Source organism: Manacus candei, unplaced genomic scaffold (assembly GCF_025592945.1).
Source record: "Manacus candei isolate 608988 ecotype Guabito, Panama unplaced genomic scaffold, ASM2559294v1 h1tg000028l, whole genome shotgun sequence".
NCBI classification, from domain to species: domain Eukaryota; kingdom Metazoa; phylum Chordata; class Aves; order Passeriformes; family Pipridae; genus Manacus; species Manacus candei.
In genome coordinates, this window is record NW_026138076.1 from 33991036 (window position 1) to 34008486 (window position 17451).

General features: G+C 40.3%; 1 protein-coding gene and 1 long non-coding RNA gene across 2 annotated transcripts; one reads left to right on the plus strand and one right to left on the minus strand.

Annotated features, from left to right (window-relative positions):
• Nucleotides 1-13979, minus strand: LOC127472114 (uncharacterized). Its single transcript, XR_007904873.1, has 4 exons — nt 13261-13979; nt 5043-5119; nt 2376-2477; nt 1-246 (listed from the first exon to the last, which is right to left on the minus strand). It is a non-coding gene; the product is annotated as an uncharacterized LOC127472114 (long non-coding RNA).
• LOC127472102 (alcohol dehydrogenase 1) lies at nt 4141-16107 on the plus strand. The gene is made up of 9 exons (XM_051789791.1): nt 4141-4288; nt 7224-7325; nt 8478-8616; nt 10676-10763; nt 10872-11091; nt 11775-12035; nt 12512-12647; nt 13963-14101; nt 15566-16107. Exons 1-9 carry the CDS (start codon nt 4271-4273, stop codon nt 15588-15590), a joined length of 1128 nt encoding a protein of 375 aa, XP_051645751.1. The 5' UTR covers nt 4141-4270; the 3' UTR covers nt 15591-16107.
• The last annotated feature ends 1344 nt before the right edge of the window (nt 16108-17451 follow it).

Here is a 17451-nt window from a genome sequence, read left to right on the forward strand (position 1 = left end):
CCATGTGACTTCCACATCTAAAGCTGAATAAACTTTGGCCCATCTTTGAAATGTGTAGCTTAATTGTCTCTCTCCAAGAAGGTGGCTGTGTTAGCTGAGACAACAGCATCTACTACTGACAATCCTAAAGCCAAATAATAAAATGTTTGATTCATATTCATTTCCTTTTGCTCCATTTTTACTTCAAGTAGTGTAAGATGTGGGTTTTTTTCTTCTTGTTTGCCTTGTCTGGCTATTTTCAGAAACCTAAAAGGAAGAAAAGGCATTATTTTTAAAAGGGGTGTTCATACTTGATTCAGTAGATATTATTTTTTTCTTCAAAATAATACTTGCTCTAAACTCACACTTTCAGAACCATTGTTTAGCTAATTTGCAGCTTCCACCTTTGGCTTTTGTTCTTCAGCTTATTAAAATGAATAAGACATTGTCCCATGAGCATATGACTTAATTTCTGTGTGTTCTGGAAAGGTGTTCATATCTGGATGTCTTTGTTTACATTCTCACAAAACTGGATGCCATCATCCCATATGTGTTTAATTCAACTCCATTGCCTTGACATGCATATTTGTATAATGTCAGATATGACCCCTAAGCTTTTTGAAGAGCTTAACCTGCCTTGCCTGCAAGCTCTGAATCCTACCTGCTGCTCAGTTTTATCTCTGCTCTTCAATACAAATGAGCACCTGCAGTGTTTTGCGTACCTAATCTTCTGGACAACCTTAAATGTGCAGGTGGAAGAATACAGAAGGGTTGGAGCAGTCACAGCTTCTGTACTATGTAGAGTGAGACTTCAGAGATGTTGTTGGTTTTTTTCCTACCTACTACTGCCATGTGGATCCCAGAGCTGAATCCTTTGTGTTACCAAGCTCTGAACAAGAGACTCATAAAGAGTAACGTGAAAATTGCTATCACACAGTAGGAAAAAATGCTGAATTTTCAATTTCAACAGAATCGCTGTCTGAAAAGAAACATGCATCTACCTTGGTAAGCTTAAAAATTAGCAATGTAGATAAGGAGAAAGTAACCTGGTTTTAAAACTGCTTAAGTTTTAGCTAAAGCTAATATGTATTTTATAATCTGTAGGGCAGAGTGTATAGTTGCCACTAAAATCTATGATGCATAACTGCCCTTAAAGCTTCTTTTCTCTAAAGAGTTAAGTCACTTGAGCTGTGGTTCAAGTATTCTCCTGTTAAACTGAGTCAGGTTTGGTGCAGAAGAATTAATTTTATGTTAAAAGAAAGCTGTTTCTGAAACCCCTCGCTCTCTTACCTAGAGTCAACATCATGCATTGCTTCAGGAAAGCAAGCAGTGCAAGGCTGCTCAGCCCTGGTAGGAGTGAGGAGTGGGAAGCAGGTTGTAGTGCCTGTGAAGTGTCAGTAAACAAGAACCACCTTCCACTACAAGCACCTTGTAGTCAGAAACTGCAGCTCTGGCTACGATCTGCTGAGCATGGCCAATGCTTCGTGTCATTTGCCCAGGTTACAGTCCCCAAGTAAAGACGGCCTGGAGTTGCATGAACAGGCCTTTGTCCACTGCTTCTAACTTTTGTGTGCAAGCTCACCAGCCATGAACACCTCCAAAATGTTCTTTCTCTTCTGCCTCTGGCACAACATTTCACTGGATTCTGCTGAGGTTAGTAAACCACTGGAGGGAGAGTTATTAGTCCATCATGTTCAGTTGGATAAAGTGAGATAAAAAGCTGATAAAGGAATTTTGAATCATATATCCAGAGAAACATAGGATATTTTGAGTTGGAATGGACCTGCATCAAAGTCCAACTCCTGGCCCTGCACAGGACAGCCCCAGAGTCCCACCATGTGCCTGAGAGTGTTCTCCAAATGCTTCTTGAACTCTCTCAGGCTTGGTGCTGTGACCACTTCCCTGGAGACCCTGTTCCAGTGCCCAACCACCCTCTGGGTGAAAAACCTTTTCCTAATATTCATCCTAAACCTCCCCTGACACAGCTTCATGCCATTCCCTCAGGTCCTGTCAGTGCTCACCAGAAAGAAGGGATTTTAATTGCATAAGAAGGAATACAACATGTAGATAAGCATAAAGAAAAGTTCCCTTCATAGGAACCTGCCCTAAAAGGGGAGAGGATGGGTCTAGGGATCAGTTAAGTATCATTTGGAAAGTATTAGCGCAAAGGGTTGAGCCAGTGGGCCTAGGCCAGCAAGTCACTAAGGGGCAGCACTGTAGGTTATCTGCATGTAAGGGTCATTGTACACTTCAAGCTGCAGCCTCACCCTCACTGTTTTTAGGAGTTGGGCAGAGCAAGGCAAATAAAGCAGCTTTTGCAATACAGTTACGTAAGTCGACTCACGCTTCTCTGGCACCGTGTGCAGTCCTTTTTTCCTACAGACCTTGCCACCTACCTCTGTGCAGGCTGCAGACAGGATCCACTGTCCAGTGTTCTCACTTGAAGGCACTCACTCTGGCCGAAGGACATCGTTTCCAGATGGCCTCATCTCCACTCCCTGAAAAAAAAAGTCATGGCTTTGATATGCATATAGCTAAAGAGATGAGGAAAATTTTGAGGGGAACTCAGAAGGATTACAAGGGTGTTGTGAGCTTTTACAGGGAGAAAATTAGAAGGGCTAAAGCCCAAATAGAACTTCATCTGGCCGCTGCCATACACAACAATAAAAAATGTTTCTATAAATACATTAACAGGAGTAGAGCCCCATCATGTGTAACAGTGACTTGGGAAGACAAATGCCATCACTCCAAATGTCCCCACCTTCCTCCTTCTTCCCCCTGTTTATATACTGAACATGATGCCATATGGTCTGGAATATCCCTTTGGTCAGTTTGGGTCACCTGTCCTGGCTGTGTCTCTTCCCAACCTCCAATGCACCTCCAACTTCCTCGCCACCTTGGCAGTATGAAAAACAGAAAAGGCCTTGGCTCTGTGTAAGCCCTGCTCAGCAATAACAAAATCACCTCTATATTATCAACACTGTGTTCAGCACAACTCCAAAACACAGTCCCATACCAGGCACTGGGAAGAAAATTAACCCTACCCCAGCCAAAACAAGCCCAGAGGTTCAACAAGGCCAAGTGCTGGGTCCTGCTCTTTGGTCACAACCACCCCATGCAGCGCTACAGGCTGGGGGCAGAGTGGCTGGAAAGCAGCCTGAAGGAAAGGGACCTGGGGTGCTGTTTGACAACTGGCTGAACATGAGCCAGCAGTGTGCCCAAGTGGGCAAGAAGGCCAATGGCATCCTGGCCTGTATCAGGAACAGTGCCGCCAGCAGGACTGGTCAGATTATATGCAGCATTTTATCTCTTTTTTCTTGTTTCTGAAGGAAAAAGCTTGATTTCAAAATGCTGGGCATAATTTGAAAAGAAGCCCACAGCAAAGGCATGCAGTGCTGACCTCCACCCAATCCCTTGCACCAGCACGTTGTGCCAGGAGAGGCTGTGTGGGCATATGAGCAGTGATGGGGCCTGTGCTTGTGGGTGTTGATGGAACCGATGGGTCAGGCACTGGCAAATTGAGCAGGGTCTTGTGTCTGGTCAGATACATGCATTCTGTCCCAGCTGTTCTTGCTGACTTACCGATTTTTGTTTTCCAATCAGCACAACTGGCACGTTGCCTTTGGACACTATGAAGTGAAAACCATTCCAACAGATTAATCAGTAGCCGGACTGGAAAACTAAGAATTTAGGAGCTGGTACAGCTGCAGCCAGACAGTGAGTGTATGTTTCTTAAGAAGCTTGCACAATCACATGTTTTAATATGTCAGCTGGACTCTTATGAGTGTCACCAAAGTTCATCAGCAAAGCCTTCATGTTCTCACTGTGTCTCTGTCACTGTGAATTCAAGAGCCACTCCTCCCTTTTCTCTTTGCATGTACAGTGCTACTGAGAGTAGTGGGTTTGGAGAGCACTTCCCAGAGAGGTGGAAAGAGGGGAAAAGCTTTCAGCCAGGGCTTTTGCTTTCTTCCTGTGATGCTGAGAGAAACCATAAGAGGGATGCAAGAAAGGGTAGGGAAGTGTGGGACAAAGGAATCAGGAAGACGGAAGCAATGTAGAGAGTGAGGTTTCATCAGATAAGTGGTTTATTTTCATTCTAGCATTTTTCCTGTTTAAGGGGTGGGACTCTGAGCTGGGAGGCTTGGCTAAAAGCTCAGAGCTCCACTTTCAGGAGCACTTTGTAAGACCAGCTTCCAGTGTGTTGGAGAGGACTTGTGGTGCCAGCAACCCGACTGCTTTGAGGCTCAGTGAAGTCTTGGTGGCAAGATTTGAAACAGACACACCAGTCAACATGAGCACAGCAGGAAAAGTAAGCAAAAGTTCGTATTAGAATTGATTCTTTGCTGCAGCTGAGTAATGCATTTTTAAATGCAAATTCTTTCCAGGGACACCGTGAGTCCTGGTGGTACAGCACCAGATGGGAGTTTAGGATGAAGCTGGTACAGGAGAACTGTCTTTATTTGTAGGCCACTGTACTCTCCTAGAAGATGGTTGTTAACTCTTCAAGGCAATAGTTTATTTGAGGCAACATGAGGTAACAGCACCAGAACAAGAATAACTTCCTCTCTGGGTTAGCAAACTATTTTAAATCTTTGATTGGATAGTTTAAAATAGGATAGAATGTAGGAAGTGTTCAGATCAATGTATTTATCTGCTCTATCAGTTTCCATTAGGAGATCCCCCAGTGGTTTAAACTATTTTTATCTTATTTATGATTCATATCAGCTTGTTTTCTAAAACAAGGACCTAGCTAATATGTGTTAAATTTTGGGGTGTAATTGTGCTGACATTAGGACAGTCATTAAATTTGAATATGTATATAACAAGTCTCAAACTTAAGTTAATGAAGACCAAAAGTAAGTTTCATATACAATGCAGTGCTGAGCTGGGACTAAAATGAGTAGGTACATTTTTGCTAGAAAATAAGTGACAAGATATGTAGGTTAATACCAATACCTGTTGCTTCTTGCACTACTGCCGAGGTGCTCACATACACCCAGGGACCTGCAAGAGAGGTTGATGGACAAGGAACCTAGAAATAGAAAACAACTGAAAGGATGTACCTTGCTGTAATGTGCCTCAAGAAAGCACCAGGATCGTTTGCTGTTACTGCTGGCTGTCTTCTCGATTCTAAAACCAACTAAAACAAGAGAAAGGCAAAAAAATAAATGCTCTCTTTAACTCTGAATTACTGCAACTGCAAAATTAATTGTAGCTCACTTGTACATAGATTCACCAAGTTCAGTTCTCTACCCAACCTTGGGCTAAGCATAGTAAGTGAAGTGTTGTAATGTAACTTAAGTGCCTTGATTTCACCATGTTTATCTTGGAATGATGTGGGAGCTACCATGCATTTTATGTAACCAAGCAGCATAATCCTCATGCCCTGTAAAAGGGTGTGTTTCTGCACCTACCCTCCCCCTCTCCCACCACAGTAACTTGCAGGGCTGGTAGAACACACAGAAAAAACCTGACTCCAGCCAGTCCTTGTCTTGACAGATGAAGTGGGTGATAGTGTGCTGGTGGTGCATCTGTGGGATTCTGTCGTAATCCGTAAACGTTCTCAGGGACAAAACCACCAGAACAATACACAGTTAACCAATGTCTTATAGGAGAGATTTGTTTGTTCTCAGCAATCCACAGTTGCTGGCTACCTTTGTTCTAGGAAACACTACATGTTCTTTGCATGTGCAAGTCATAAAATCATCATTGTACTATGTGTGATACAATAGAAATACATAAATCACCTTTTTTTTGTTTTTTGTTTTTTTTCTTTAAATAAGTTTCCTGGAAAATGTGGCCCTTTAGAATGTGATCTTTGGTCTAACTTGTGAATATTTTATTAATCACGCATTTGACACATGAAATGTTACATTTAGTGTTAATGTCTCCTAAGGCAGTTTTTTTCAAAGCATTGGGCCCATCCCACTTTGTGTCTAGCTGCTGATAGTGTGCTACTTTATTTTATATGTGTAGTATTTCCTTGTAATTATTTCCTTTGTTACCAGTTTACAGTTCATGGAGAACTAGACATTATTTCTACTTCTACTTCAAAAGCTTTGATACGAAAAATTTGTTTGTTTGTTTTCCCCTGTGAATTTTGCAGCACACTGGAGATAAGTTGGCCCAGTGATGCAGGATGCTCATGCATGTGCTAAACTTTCTTCATCATGGACTCAATTCCCCTCCATTTCCCGCTCAAGATAATGCCACCCGAACACTTGCAGTCAGTAGACTTAATAGAGTGACTGAGGGTACTGTGGCACTCATAAGGTTGTCATAGAAAGTCATATTCCAGGGCCTGGGATGGGCTGAGACCAACAAGGAAGGACAGGAATAGATATAGGGACAGAGAGGCCATGCTGCTTTTGAATACACTAGGATTGAGACTGCAGGGAGGAAACCTTCTGTTTGAGAGCCTGGGAGAGAACAATGCTCCTCTCTCTTCTGAGTGTATTTTTCTCTCAGTGGCAGATGGTCAGAGGAACCCTAAGAGCTGTCAGTACCTGGACAAAACCTGAAGAACTAATGGACAAACTTTAACCTAACAGACAAGGGAAAAAAACCACTGTTTTGGGTAGTAACCCCATCTGAGCTAAATGTCTCTTCTGAGAAGGAAGGTACCTAAGCATGGATAATATTGTGCTGAAAGTTCTATTCAAGATTACCTCTGCGTGCTGCTGCACCATTTAGCATAGGTGTCCTTTCAGCCATCACCTCATGGCTCAATTTGGGCTCTACTAAAACATTTATAAACCTGTATTAGGCTCCAAATTCCATTTTTAGCAATTTTGTCAGTTCTCAACACAGGCAGTTCTAGGCAACACAGACTTTATCACCACCTCATACATGGCATCATTTAGTGTGCCATCTCCCAGAAGACACAAATATAAACAAATAATCGGCAACATGGCAAAAAAAAAAATCCTCCAAGGAAGTTAGAGAAGGACCAATGAGTATGAACAAGGTATCCAGTTATCCTGGAGACTATTATACATGCTGCCGAAAACTTGATGTGACAGAAATACGAGCAAAGTCAAACACAATCTTGGTGGAGGAAAAACATGGGCTTACACTGTCCTTTGGTGTTGGCTCTTTTGCTATGTATTGTTTGGGGTTTTTCCTGTAGTTTTCCCTCTCTTCTCCACAGATATGAGCAGCAATTTCACATGCAGAAATGTAAGAATCTCTGTGGTGACTTGAAAATGCAAGTGCCATTCCTGTTTTCTTTGTTCTGTTTGCAGGTTATTAAATGCAAAGCAGCAGTAATGTGGGAAGCCAATAAACCATTTAGTATTGAGGAAGTTGAAGTGGCCCCACCAAAAGAACATGAAGTTCGCATAAAGGTACTAAAAATAAAATTTAAAACAACTCTTATGACTTGCATTCAATCTTGCTTTTTATCAGAATTATTTTTATAGATTTTTAAGATCCAGTCAGAAAACATTCTACTAGAGAGCAGTTACTTATCAGTGAGCTCCTACAGAATATGTTTAAAGTCCTAAATTTGATAATGAGTTTCTTAAAAAAAAACGTTTTCATGGTTGGCTTTTTTGTTTACAGCCAGTTGTTTTTCAAATAAGCTGAAAAAATTACAGTACAAGGAAAAAAATCAGAATCTCCTATAGAGTGGAGCAAGAAATTTTCTTTTACTTTGTTTGAATCTGTGCTAGGAAACAGCCCAGTAGGGCTTTCTTTTTTTGCCAAGATACTGATCTCAGTGGAATTCAGCAGCAGTTTTAAGTTTTCATTTTAGAGCAGTTTCAAGTGTTACAGAAGTGAGAAAACCCTCTCCTGGGGTTAACAACTCCATTTGTCAGAATAAAAGTTGTAAATACATACCTGAATGTTTCAAAAGAAATACTGCTGTTTTAACTGCAAGAAAAGGCAAAACATGATATAAAATACTATGTGTAGCCTAAAGTTTTGTATATGTAGCATATACAAATATTTAAAATATATAAATAATAAGTAATAATTATTATGTAATTCTCTATATCATTTTATAATACATAATTTATTATATATTGTCATATAATCTAAATATAATAAATATAAAATATGCACAACATTTCTATGTTTATAAATATGTAGTGGTTAATTTACATAATTTTGTAATATTTTTGTAATATTATAAACTTTTCTTTTTATGTATTTATATATAAACATTAGGAATAATTTAATGTATTCTGTTCTTCCTATATAATTGTATTACTAGAACATTGGTTCTGCCAGATAGTCAATGTGACTACCTATACAGCTCAGTACTGCAGAAAAAACATTCACAAAGGACCCTTGCTCTGTAGATTAAAGACTAATACAAATCATGAAAATTTTGAATCACACAACCAAAACTGTGCTCCCTGTAGATTTATTGTATACATATTGGATTTTGGAGGAAAGCAAATGACTTCTCCAAATGTGAGATATCATTTCACTTCCACATATGATGTGACATAGTTAAATGCTGAAATATTGTTGTCTTTGCTGTAAATCAGATCATGGCCACAGGGATCTGTCGCTCTGATGACCACGTGATAACTGGTGCACTGGTTATGCCTTTTCCAATAATTCTTGGGCATGAAGCAGCTGGTGTTGTGGAGAGTGTTGGGCAGGGAGTGACTTCATTCAAACCAGGTATGGAGCAGCAACTGAACACAAACCCTGTACTGAGTTTCCTGACTCCTCTTTGAGTCAAACATTATTACATTTGTGAGTATTTGTATTGTTGAGGAAAATATTCCAACTTCGATTCTTTTCAAGGATACCTTAGAAGACACTACCTGTGCTTAGGTCTTTCTGAATTCCCAATCTTGATTAATTTTCTGATTTTCTATTCAGTTTCTTTTGGTTTTGGGAAAAACACCTGCAGCTTGCTTTCCACCTACAGAGCACTTTTCCTGTCATGGGACTAAGAAAATAGATTCTTTGCTGTTGGTCATAGGAAATCAGGTATTAGCTGCAGATTCTTTGAACACAGTTTATACAACTAATCTCTCTCAAGAATAAGGCAAAGCAATGCAGTAGACAACATGTCAAAGTACCTTCTTTTAATTCTCCTAACAGCTAAATAATACATTGACTTCAGTAAACCAGAACTTAGGTCTGTGTGTTCAATTGCTTCACTTTAAAAATATCAGGGCACAACTGGAGCACCCATCCTACTGCAGGCTCTGCGTGCGGGCAGCACCAGTGCAGGTGAGCCAGCACTGCTCCCTCAGGGCTGCATTGCTCTGAGGACACTCCTCTGGACCAGCTGCTCCTTTCACTACCTTCTCCTTGAGCAACAATGCGTAGATGGTCAGTGAAAGATGCTGGTTTTCCTCCAGCTGCTGCAAGATGAGATGGGATTTCGGTATGCTTTTATAGGACTGAACAAATTATAACAAGGGGTAAATTATAAAGAGAAAAATATGCAGTGAAAAAAATCTGCATAGAAATGCTCAATTTCGAGGCAGCTTGGTTATGATACCTGAGTAATTCACTTTTAATGCTCCGTACTTCCTGTGTCTTTGTCCATACCGATGAGTAAGAAGTCTGTCCAAAGCAGGCTGGTGTGTATAAGAAAAAATTTTATTACAGATTTTTGCTTTAATGCCGAACAAATACACATATTGCAAATTTCAGTAGTAGCTCTAACTGCTTTTTCTCTTATGTCTGGGTTCATAAATCACTCTGTTGTCTCATTCTTGCTGCCTCATGTTTCCAGGTGAGATGAAGCAGCATGCCTGAACACACATGTGCACCAAATCACATTTCTCAGATGTTGCTTAATTTACACCTTCAAGTTCTAAAAAAGGCTCCATGATGTGCAAAGTTTCTTTAGGAGAATGATTACTAAGCCCATGTCATATTTCTAAGTTAACTGAGGGTTGGGGTAGTGGCAGCATTTCATGTTCTGTAGGCATTTTCCATTTTTAGTGAAAATCAAAAAATTCCCTGGACTTTCAATGTGTCAAGGATTAGCCAAATTTTAAAACTGACAAATCATAAATTGATCTGTATTAGGAAATGCCTGTTTAGAGATTATTAGGGATTTACCATACATCATTGCTGTGGAAATTGCACAGGAGAAAAAAATTGCACTGGGGAGCTATGTTCTACTTTGCTAATCATATAATTGTGCAAGAGAAGTAGAGATGTTGGCTTAGTTTGTCTGTATTACTGCTTCTCTGACAAATATTTTGCCTACCTTTACTCCAACGCAACAGTAATAGGACTGCTAGTAGCAAAGAGGCTCAAGAGGACTGAGAGTTAATGCTTAATTCCTCATTCTTTGTATGCACAGCTTACAGCCCTGTTATCTTGGCACTGCAGTCTAGGTGATGTCAATTTTTATTTCAGTTTCTTTATTTGTGTATTACTATTTTCCTTTTACACAGAAGATGCAATAAACTGCTGAATAAGTAGTTCAGGAATATCAGTAGCAAACATGGGTTTATGACATAGACTCAGTTCTATGGAAAGACACTAGGAATTTTGCATATAAAAATTAGTTGTCATAACTTTGCCCTAATGATGTCCTTTATATAAAACACAGAGAGACGGTTTATCTTCCAAGGGCAGCAGAAATAAAACCATCACTGTACTCCTAATAAACATTTGCCTGGCAATTAAATACACTTGCTTCACGTTTTTACTTGTATGCTTCTCATTTGCCTTTTCTAATCCTCTGTCATTACTGTTTTATTTCTAGGAGACAAGGTTATTCCACTCTTTATTCCACAGTGCGGGGAGTGCAAGAGTTGCTTAGGCACCAAGGGTAACCTGTGCAATAAAAATGAGTGAGTTTTCCTTGGTTACTTACAACCCTAATTTGATTTTTCTTGATACAAAACTGATTACACACAACAGATTTCATTTGCCATTATTTCTGGTCATCTTTCAAACAGCCTTGCTTTGGGTGGTGGATTAATGCCTGATGGCACCACTAGATTCACCTGCAAAGGAAAAGCAATTCACCATTTTCTTGGTACAAGTACCTTCACTGAGTACACAGTAGTGCATGAATCTGCTGTAGCCAAAATCGATTCCGCTGCTCCTCTGGAAAAAGTTTGTCTAATTGGCTGTGGATTTTCAACTGGTTATGGGGCTGCTCTGCAGACTGCCAAGGTAAGTATCGTGGTGGGTGTTTCTGACGTCTCATGGGGTCTGTTCAGGATTGTGTGGCCTGCAAGGGGGTCATCAGCATGGCAGCCGGGAGGTATAGGCTCTGCTTACATCACATCAGGGTGGAAAGAAGACACTAGTTCTTTGCTTACTTCAGATTCTCTTTCTCTAAGGTACTCAGAAGTCTTCAATTCAAAATTCAGTAAAAATACTTATTACCATTTCTTAGGTTTTCCCTCATAGCTTTATCACCCCTATAAAATGTTACAACAGAGCATTTTTGTTTTATTGTAACTGAAGTCTAGGAATTCACAGGTTGTATATGTAACACTCATAATTCATAGCAATACATGAATGGCAGCTGGCACTGACTCCAGTGGAGTGACACTACAGATCTTAACACCACTGGAATATAAAGCATCATTAAAAAAAAAAAAGGGTGCGTCTAAACTTGAAGCTGAGACATATAATGAAAACTTGGTCTCAGAAATGTATTTGAGGGATAATTTCTCTTAGCCACATGTAGGTTTGTAACAGTATAGCTGGCTACTGCACTAGTAGGTATGCATTTGCAAATTCCTCCTCTAATCTCTAGACTAAAAAAATGTCTTAAGTGAAATCATGTTAATAATGAGAAAAAGCATTGTACTTTTCCTAGACTGTAACAGTCTACATGGTTATTACAGGTGGAACCAGGCTCCACCTGTGCTGTCTTTGGCCTTGGAGGAGTTGGCCTCTCCGTTATCATAGGCTGCAAGGTGGCTGGAGCTTCCCGCATCATTGCCGTGGATATCAATAGTGACAAGTTTGCCAAGGCCAAGCAGCTGGGAGCCACCGACTGCGTCAACCCTAAAGATTTCCAGAAGCCCATTCATGAAGTGTTGATGGAAATGACCGGCCAGGGTGTGGATTACTCCTTCGAGGTCATCGGCCGCACGGATACCATGGTAATGCAACCACAGCGTGTGGCCAAATGAGGCACTAGCTTGTTAGCACTCTCTTCACTAACCCACTGAGCACCAAGGATGAGGAGCTGAGAGCCACTGCAAAGCAGCAAGCTAACCTGTCAAGTCTGCCACTGAGATGCAGGGACAGAAGCATGCTCAGAAACTCAGGAAAGGGAACTTCATTGTAGTGCCCTGGCCTAATCAGAGTGGCTAAATTTCGCATAGCCCATTATCTGCTTTCCAACTGTGCCTTATCACTAATGACTGAGACAAAATGGGGAGGGAAGGAGAACAAAGCTAGGAATACCTAACAGCAGATTCAGTGGTGTGAGCAGATACAATGGAAATTTTTTTATGTGGTCCCAGTTACAGAAAACAAATTGCAAGTAGAACCCTGGGAGGAGGAGGAGTTCAAACTTTTGTGCCCCAGTGGCAAATCTTTTAAGACTCTGAGTGTCCCTCTGTTTCAAATACAGACCGCAGCCTTGGCCTGTTGCCAGTATAACTACGGAGTCAGTGTGATTGTGGGAGTGCCCCCTGCAGCACAAAAGATCACTTTTGATCCCATGCTTCTCTTCACTGGTCGCAGCTGGAAAGGCTCTGTCTTTGGAGGTAATGACTTGGAAAGTTGTGGTTTAATTGGCTTGGGAAACTTGTAAATCATCTTGGATGAAATAGGATATGTCAAATTCACTGCTTAAATTTTCTTAAAGAAAGTAATATTGATAGCTATTCTGCTGACAAAGAAGTACATAAGGAATTAATTATGGGAATTGTTAGTTTACACCAAGAGAAGGAGGGAGAAAAACAAAAAGGAGGAAGAAAGGGGAGAGAAGAAGAGAGAGAGAAAGGAGGAGATAAAATGACAGAAAATAGAGAAAAAGAAAGAGGAAGTAAGAAAGAAAATAAGAGGAGGAAATGAGAAAAAAGAAAGGGAGAGAGAAAGGTAGAACAAAGAAAAGGTGGGGAGGGAAGGGAGGAGAAGAGATAAAAATAAAGCAGAGGAAATGAGATAAAGGGAAAGACAGGAGAAGGACAAAGGGAGAAAAAAGAGAAAATGATAAAAAGATAAAGTGGAGGAAGAGAGGAGAGAGGGAGTGGGAGAAAAAGAGCCATAGCAAAAAAAAAAAAAAAAGAGAACAAGAGGGAGAGAAAGAGAGGGAGAGAAAGAGAGACAGTGGGAGAAATCGAGAGTCAGGACCATAAAGGACATCAGAGGTCATACCAGCTGATTTCCACACATGTCAGATCCCAGCTCAGCCCCTGGACAGCTGCTGTCAGTTCCTTCCAGTTCTTTCTCTTTTTGGAGCTCTCCCAGCAGTCTCACATGCAGCAAGTCCTAGTTCACTCAACACAAAGCTGAAGGCCACAGAAAACTTGTTTCCAACAACAGGTTTTCTCACTCACAGCCAGTTCTCTGATGTATTCAACAGGCACCTGAATAAAATAGCAGAGACAAATTAGATGCCTCTGGAAGGGCATCCTACAGTTTGTGGCAGCTTTATCTTTATCTAATAGTGCTTGTAAGAAAAAAGATACACATCCACCACCCACCCCCAATTCTGACCAGACAATCAAGTTTCCACTTAGCAGATTACCAATGGGTGTCAGCATTCTGGCTTTTGTATGAAATGGGATTAAGTTGAAACAGTATTTGATGTGGGGGAAAGTTTGGATTCTGTAAAGATTCAAATATTTACTGGTCTTCTACCAGTAAAGCACTTACTGGGTTTGCCACACGTGGAATAGCTGCACTTCATCCTATGTTTCCTGCTGGCACCCTGTTACAAAGGTAAAGACACGCTGCAATATTTCGTCCTGTTATTCTGTTATAGCAAGTTTATCTAACATTTAAGCTGCTGTGGGTTTTATCTATTTTCACAAGCATTAATGTTGCATTATCCATTGTCTCTGGGTTTTTTTTCAGGCTGGAAGAGTAAAGATTCGGTCCCTAAACTGGTTGCTGACTACATGAATAAAAAATTTGTTCTGGATCCATTAATAACCCACAAACTTCCTTTCACAAAAATCAATGAAGGATTTGATTTGCTGAGGACAGGGAAGAGGTAAACATTGTTTCATTGTAAGTGTGCATGCAGTTCAGCACAGTAAAGATTCTGTATAAATAGCTTAAAGGATCTGTACAGTAGGACAGAGCCTGACTTCATGGCAGAGAATGGGGAAGGCAGCCAACTATGCCCCTTAATCTCTCCCAGTGTGTGCCCATGGGTTGCAGCCATGACAAAAAAGTCAGCAAACCTTCAGCTTTTGAAATGCTGTGGGCCCTGGCCTTCCTTTCAGGGGTGAGAGTGAGAAAAGACAATGCAAATGAGGAAGTCTTTGCCCACTACTCATTGGAAAAGAGCACACAGCCAAGGGAGCATGGGAATGCTAAGCTGCAGAGTGCTAGGGGTTAGCTACATCGCATTCCAAGGAACACTTGAGGATGAGGAGCAGGAACACAGTAAAAGCCTATGTTTACTGTAAGAGCAACTTACCATTCCTCTTGTGAGTTATGTAACAGTCCCAGTGCAATTGGTTCGGAAGTCTCTGGGTACTCTACCTTGAACTTCAGAGCTTTTCAAAAAGGAAAGTATTTGCTGTATATATACATTACAAACTCATAATTTGGCTCTTGTGCATTCCTCAAATATTGTGAAAGTTCAGCTCAGGCTCTGCTTTCATAGGGTATTGAAATTGGAAATATTTTTTGCCAAAGACATTTGAAAAGGTTCATCATGGAAATTCAAAATTGTCCTTGGTAGAAGTAGGAAATACTTTTGTATATCTTAGTGTGCGGGGACTACCCTTTTTTCAAGTTCTAGGTGTTAGTAACTTACACAGTCTGGAGAATTACCTTCATGTTTTCTTTTAATTGTCATTTTCTAGCAGTTATTTTAGGTGTTACTTGCTCTGAATAGAAAAAGCATGTAACAGAAGAATTTAACCCCCTGAGGTTTGTTCTCAGGCTCTAACGATGCAGCACACACTTCATTTTATGATTGTCCTTATTTTAGACGTATTATAAATGTTAGTTTTAGTTTTTAGTGTAACAAATGGGAAATCGGTGAGGACAGAGATGTCATCAGCTTTGCTAGAATACTGATAGTCAACCTGAAGACAGAGGCACATTGCAGCTGATCATTTTTACTGAGTGAAATACTTCAGTGTTTCAGCACAGAATAAGTTGTACCAGTCAGAGGTTACCCTTACAGCCATTTGTCATTGGAAAAATGAATCTAAGCCCCCCCTCCCAAGAAGTTGCCAGGCTATAGTTGGTAATTAAATACCAGGAGCCCTGGGCCTCACCAGTGAAGCCTTTGCAGTTTTATGTGAATTTTGTTCTCTGCAGCTGCAACCAGGTTTGCACATCTGCTCTGTCATTTTGCTGCAAGTTGGGATGGGGGTAGGCAGGGAGGGAATACCCTGGTTGACAGCAGTAGCCTAGATTATCAGAGAAAACAGCAGTGTTCTGCTGATGTTAGCCCAGGGCTTTTCTACAGTCACTAACTTGTCATTTTATATTGCAGTATTCGCAGTGTCCTGACGTTTTAGGATTCTCCAATGTTAAGCAGCAGATGGTTCAGCACCAGTACAAACTTTACCATCCTCCAATACAACTGATATGAAATACAAACCAAGACATTCCTGAAAGGTCTACCACCACCATCCTTGAATAAAAGGATCAGGCTCGAACTCCACACTTCAAGCACAACATTTATAAATGAAATAATGTTTTTCTTTCTACCTCCTTCTCTTCATTCTTGTTTTAAATCTTCTACATTGTGCTGTAATTTTTTAATAGCCAGTTATGAGTTACAGAACTTACTGCTGCCACAGGTGTTATAAAAATTTTGAATTTTTTAAATTACTTATAATATGCAATCTTTTAATAAAATAAAAATTAAGAAAACAGGGCTTCGTAACACTGCAAGCTTAAGAGACTTGTGCATGCAGTTCAGTAAAGTAAAACAGTTAGAACTATGTATCCATCCTGAATGACTTTAGCATTCCAGTGCCTGATAGGCAAGGAAAAGGAAATTATTGCAGAAATTAAAATTTATGTTGACCATGTGTTCGAGTTAATAATTTCAGTAAATGATATTTAAGTAAATCACAGACTTAGGTACTGAAGAATGTCTCACCACTGGATATTTTAGCAAATTAACACTTCCAGACATCTTATGTAAAACTGCTGTGGTGGTGTTCTGTATTGTGGTTTGTCTTTGGTGGGTTTTGTTGTTTTTTTTCCTTTACCTTTGTACCTCTTTCTTGGGGTTGTTTTAGTTGTTGATCAGTATGGTTTTAGATCTTTGGCCAGTTTATACAAGTGCATCTGATGTTTGGGAAACAATGTGAAGAAATATGAACGTGCATCAAATATTGATTTTTGTTTCCATTACATAAAGGGGAGGTTTCTTAACCTCTTAAGTGTGAATACAGAGTAAAGGGGAAAAAGCAGGTGACTGGTAACAGTTTGCAACAACTCAAAACATAAGGCATCTTGCTGCTTTCTTCATTTGCAGTGTGGAAACAGGAATAGAGGCTATTTCTATCTTGGCAAATATGGTCAACATTGACTTTTCTTTTGAAAGGACTAATCAGAGCTTGCAGGCACTCATTCACATGCATGGCAGCTGGATAGGAGAGTCTGTGAAGTAAGGGGGCTCTGCTACTGATGAGTTACTTTTTTGTGTCAGCAGAAAGATTCTTTGAGCTGCCCGGCTGGTTTAATGATTTGAGGACAAGTTTACCAAGAGATTACACTTTAACAGAAGAAGATCCTTAAACATGTGTATAAACTAAATTTACACAATTAAGACCTGAACTTCAGTCTTTAGAGTAGAAGAGGAAAAAAATAGAGCTAGAGAATAAATTACAACGAACCTCATTTCTATGCTCTTCAGGATGATGCAAAGCCCATTTTTGTTGTTATATTCTGCCAAGCATAGTAAACACCTACTGTTAGTATCTTTACTAGGATAGTTGCTAGTGTCCAAAACAATAAACCATTCTCCTAGGGACATTTTATGAGGCAGCCGTCTAGTTCTGTCTCCACATGGAGGAATGAAGTGTCTTCTGATTGGAGAAAAACAAAAAGTTCATAGTTACTTCACTAGAGTATTATACCCTGGAGATCCTCATCAACACTCAGCTGAAGATCAGTTTGTCTGTGTGATTGTACAGCGTGGACAGAAGGTTTCTGGCAGACCTTCCTAATGGCTCTCTGGCTCTGAGGTACTCCAGGTGGGTTCAGGGCAACATACAGCAACTCTGTGTGAGCCTCCATTTAGGAGCTTTCCTGGGAGCAAGTAGAGACCACACTCCCCATCAGAGCACCAGATGTCCACTAGCACATGATGACACTACAAAAAATCCACAAAAGAACATGACAAACTCAGTAATTTCCCAAGAA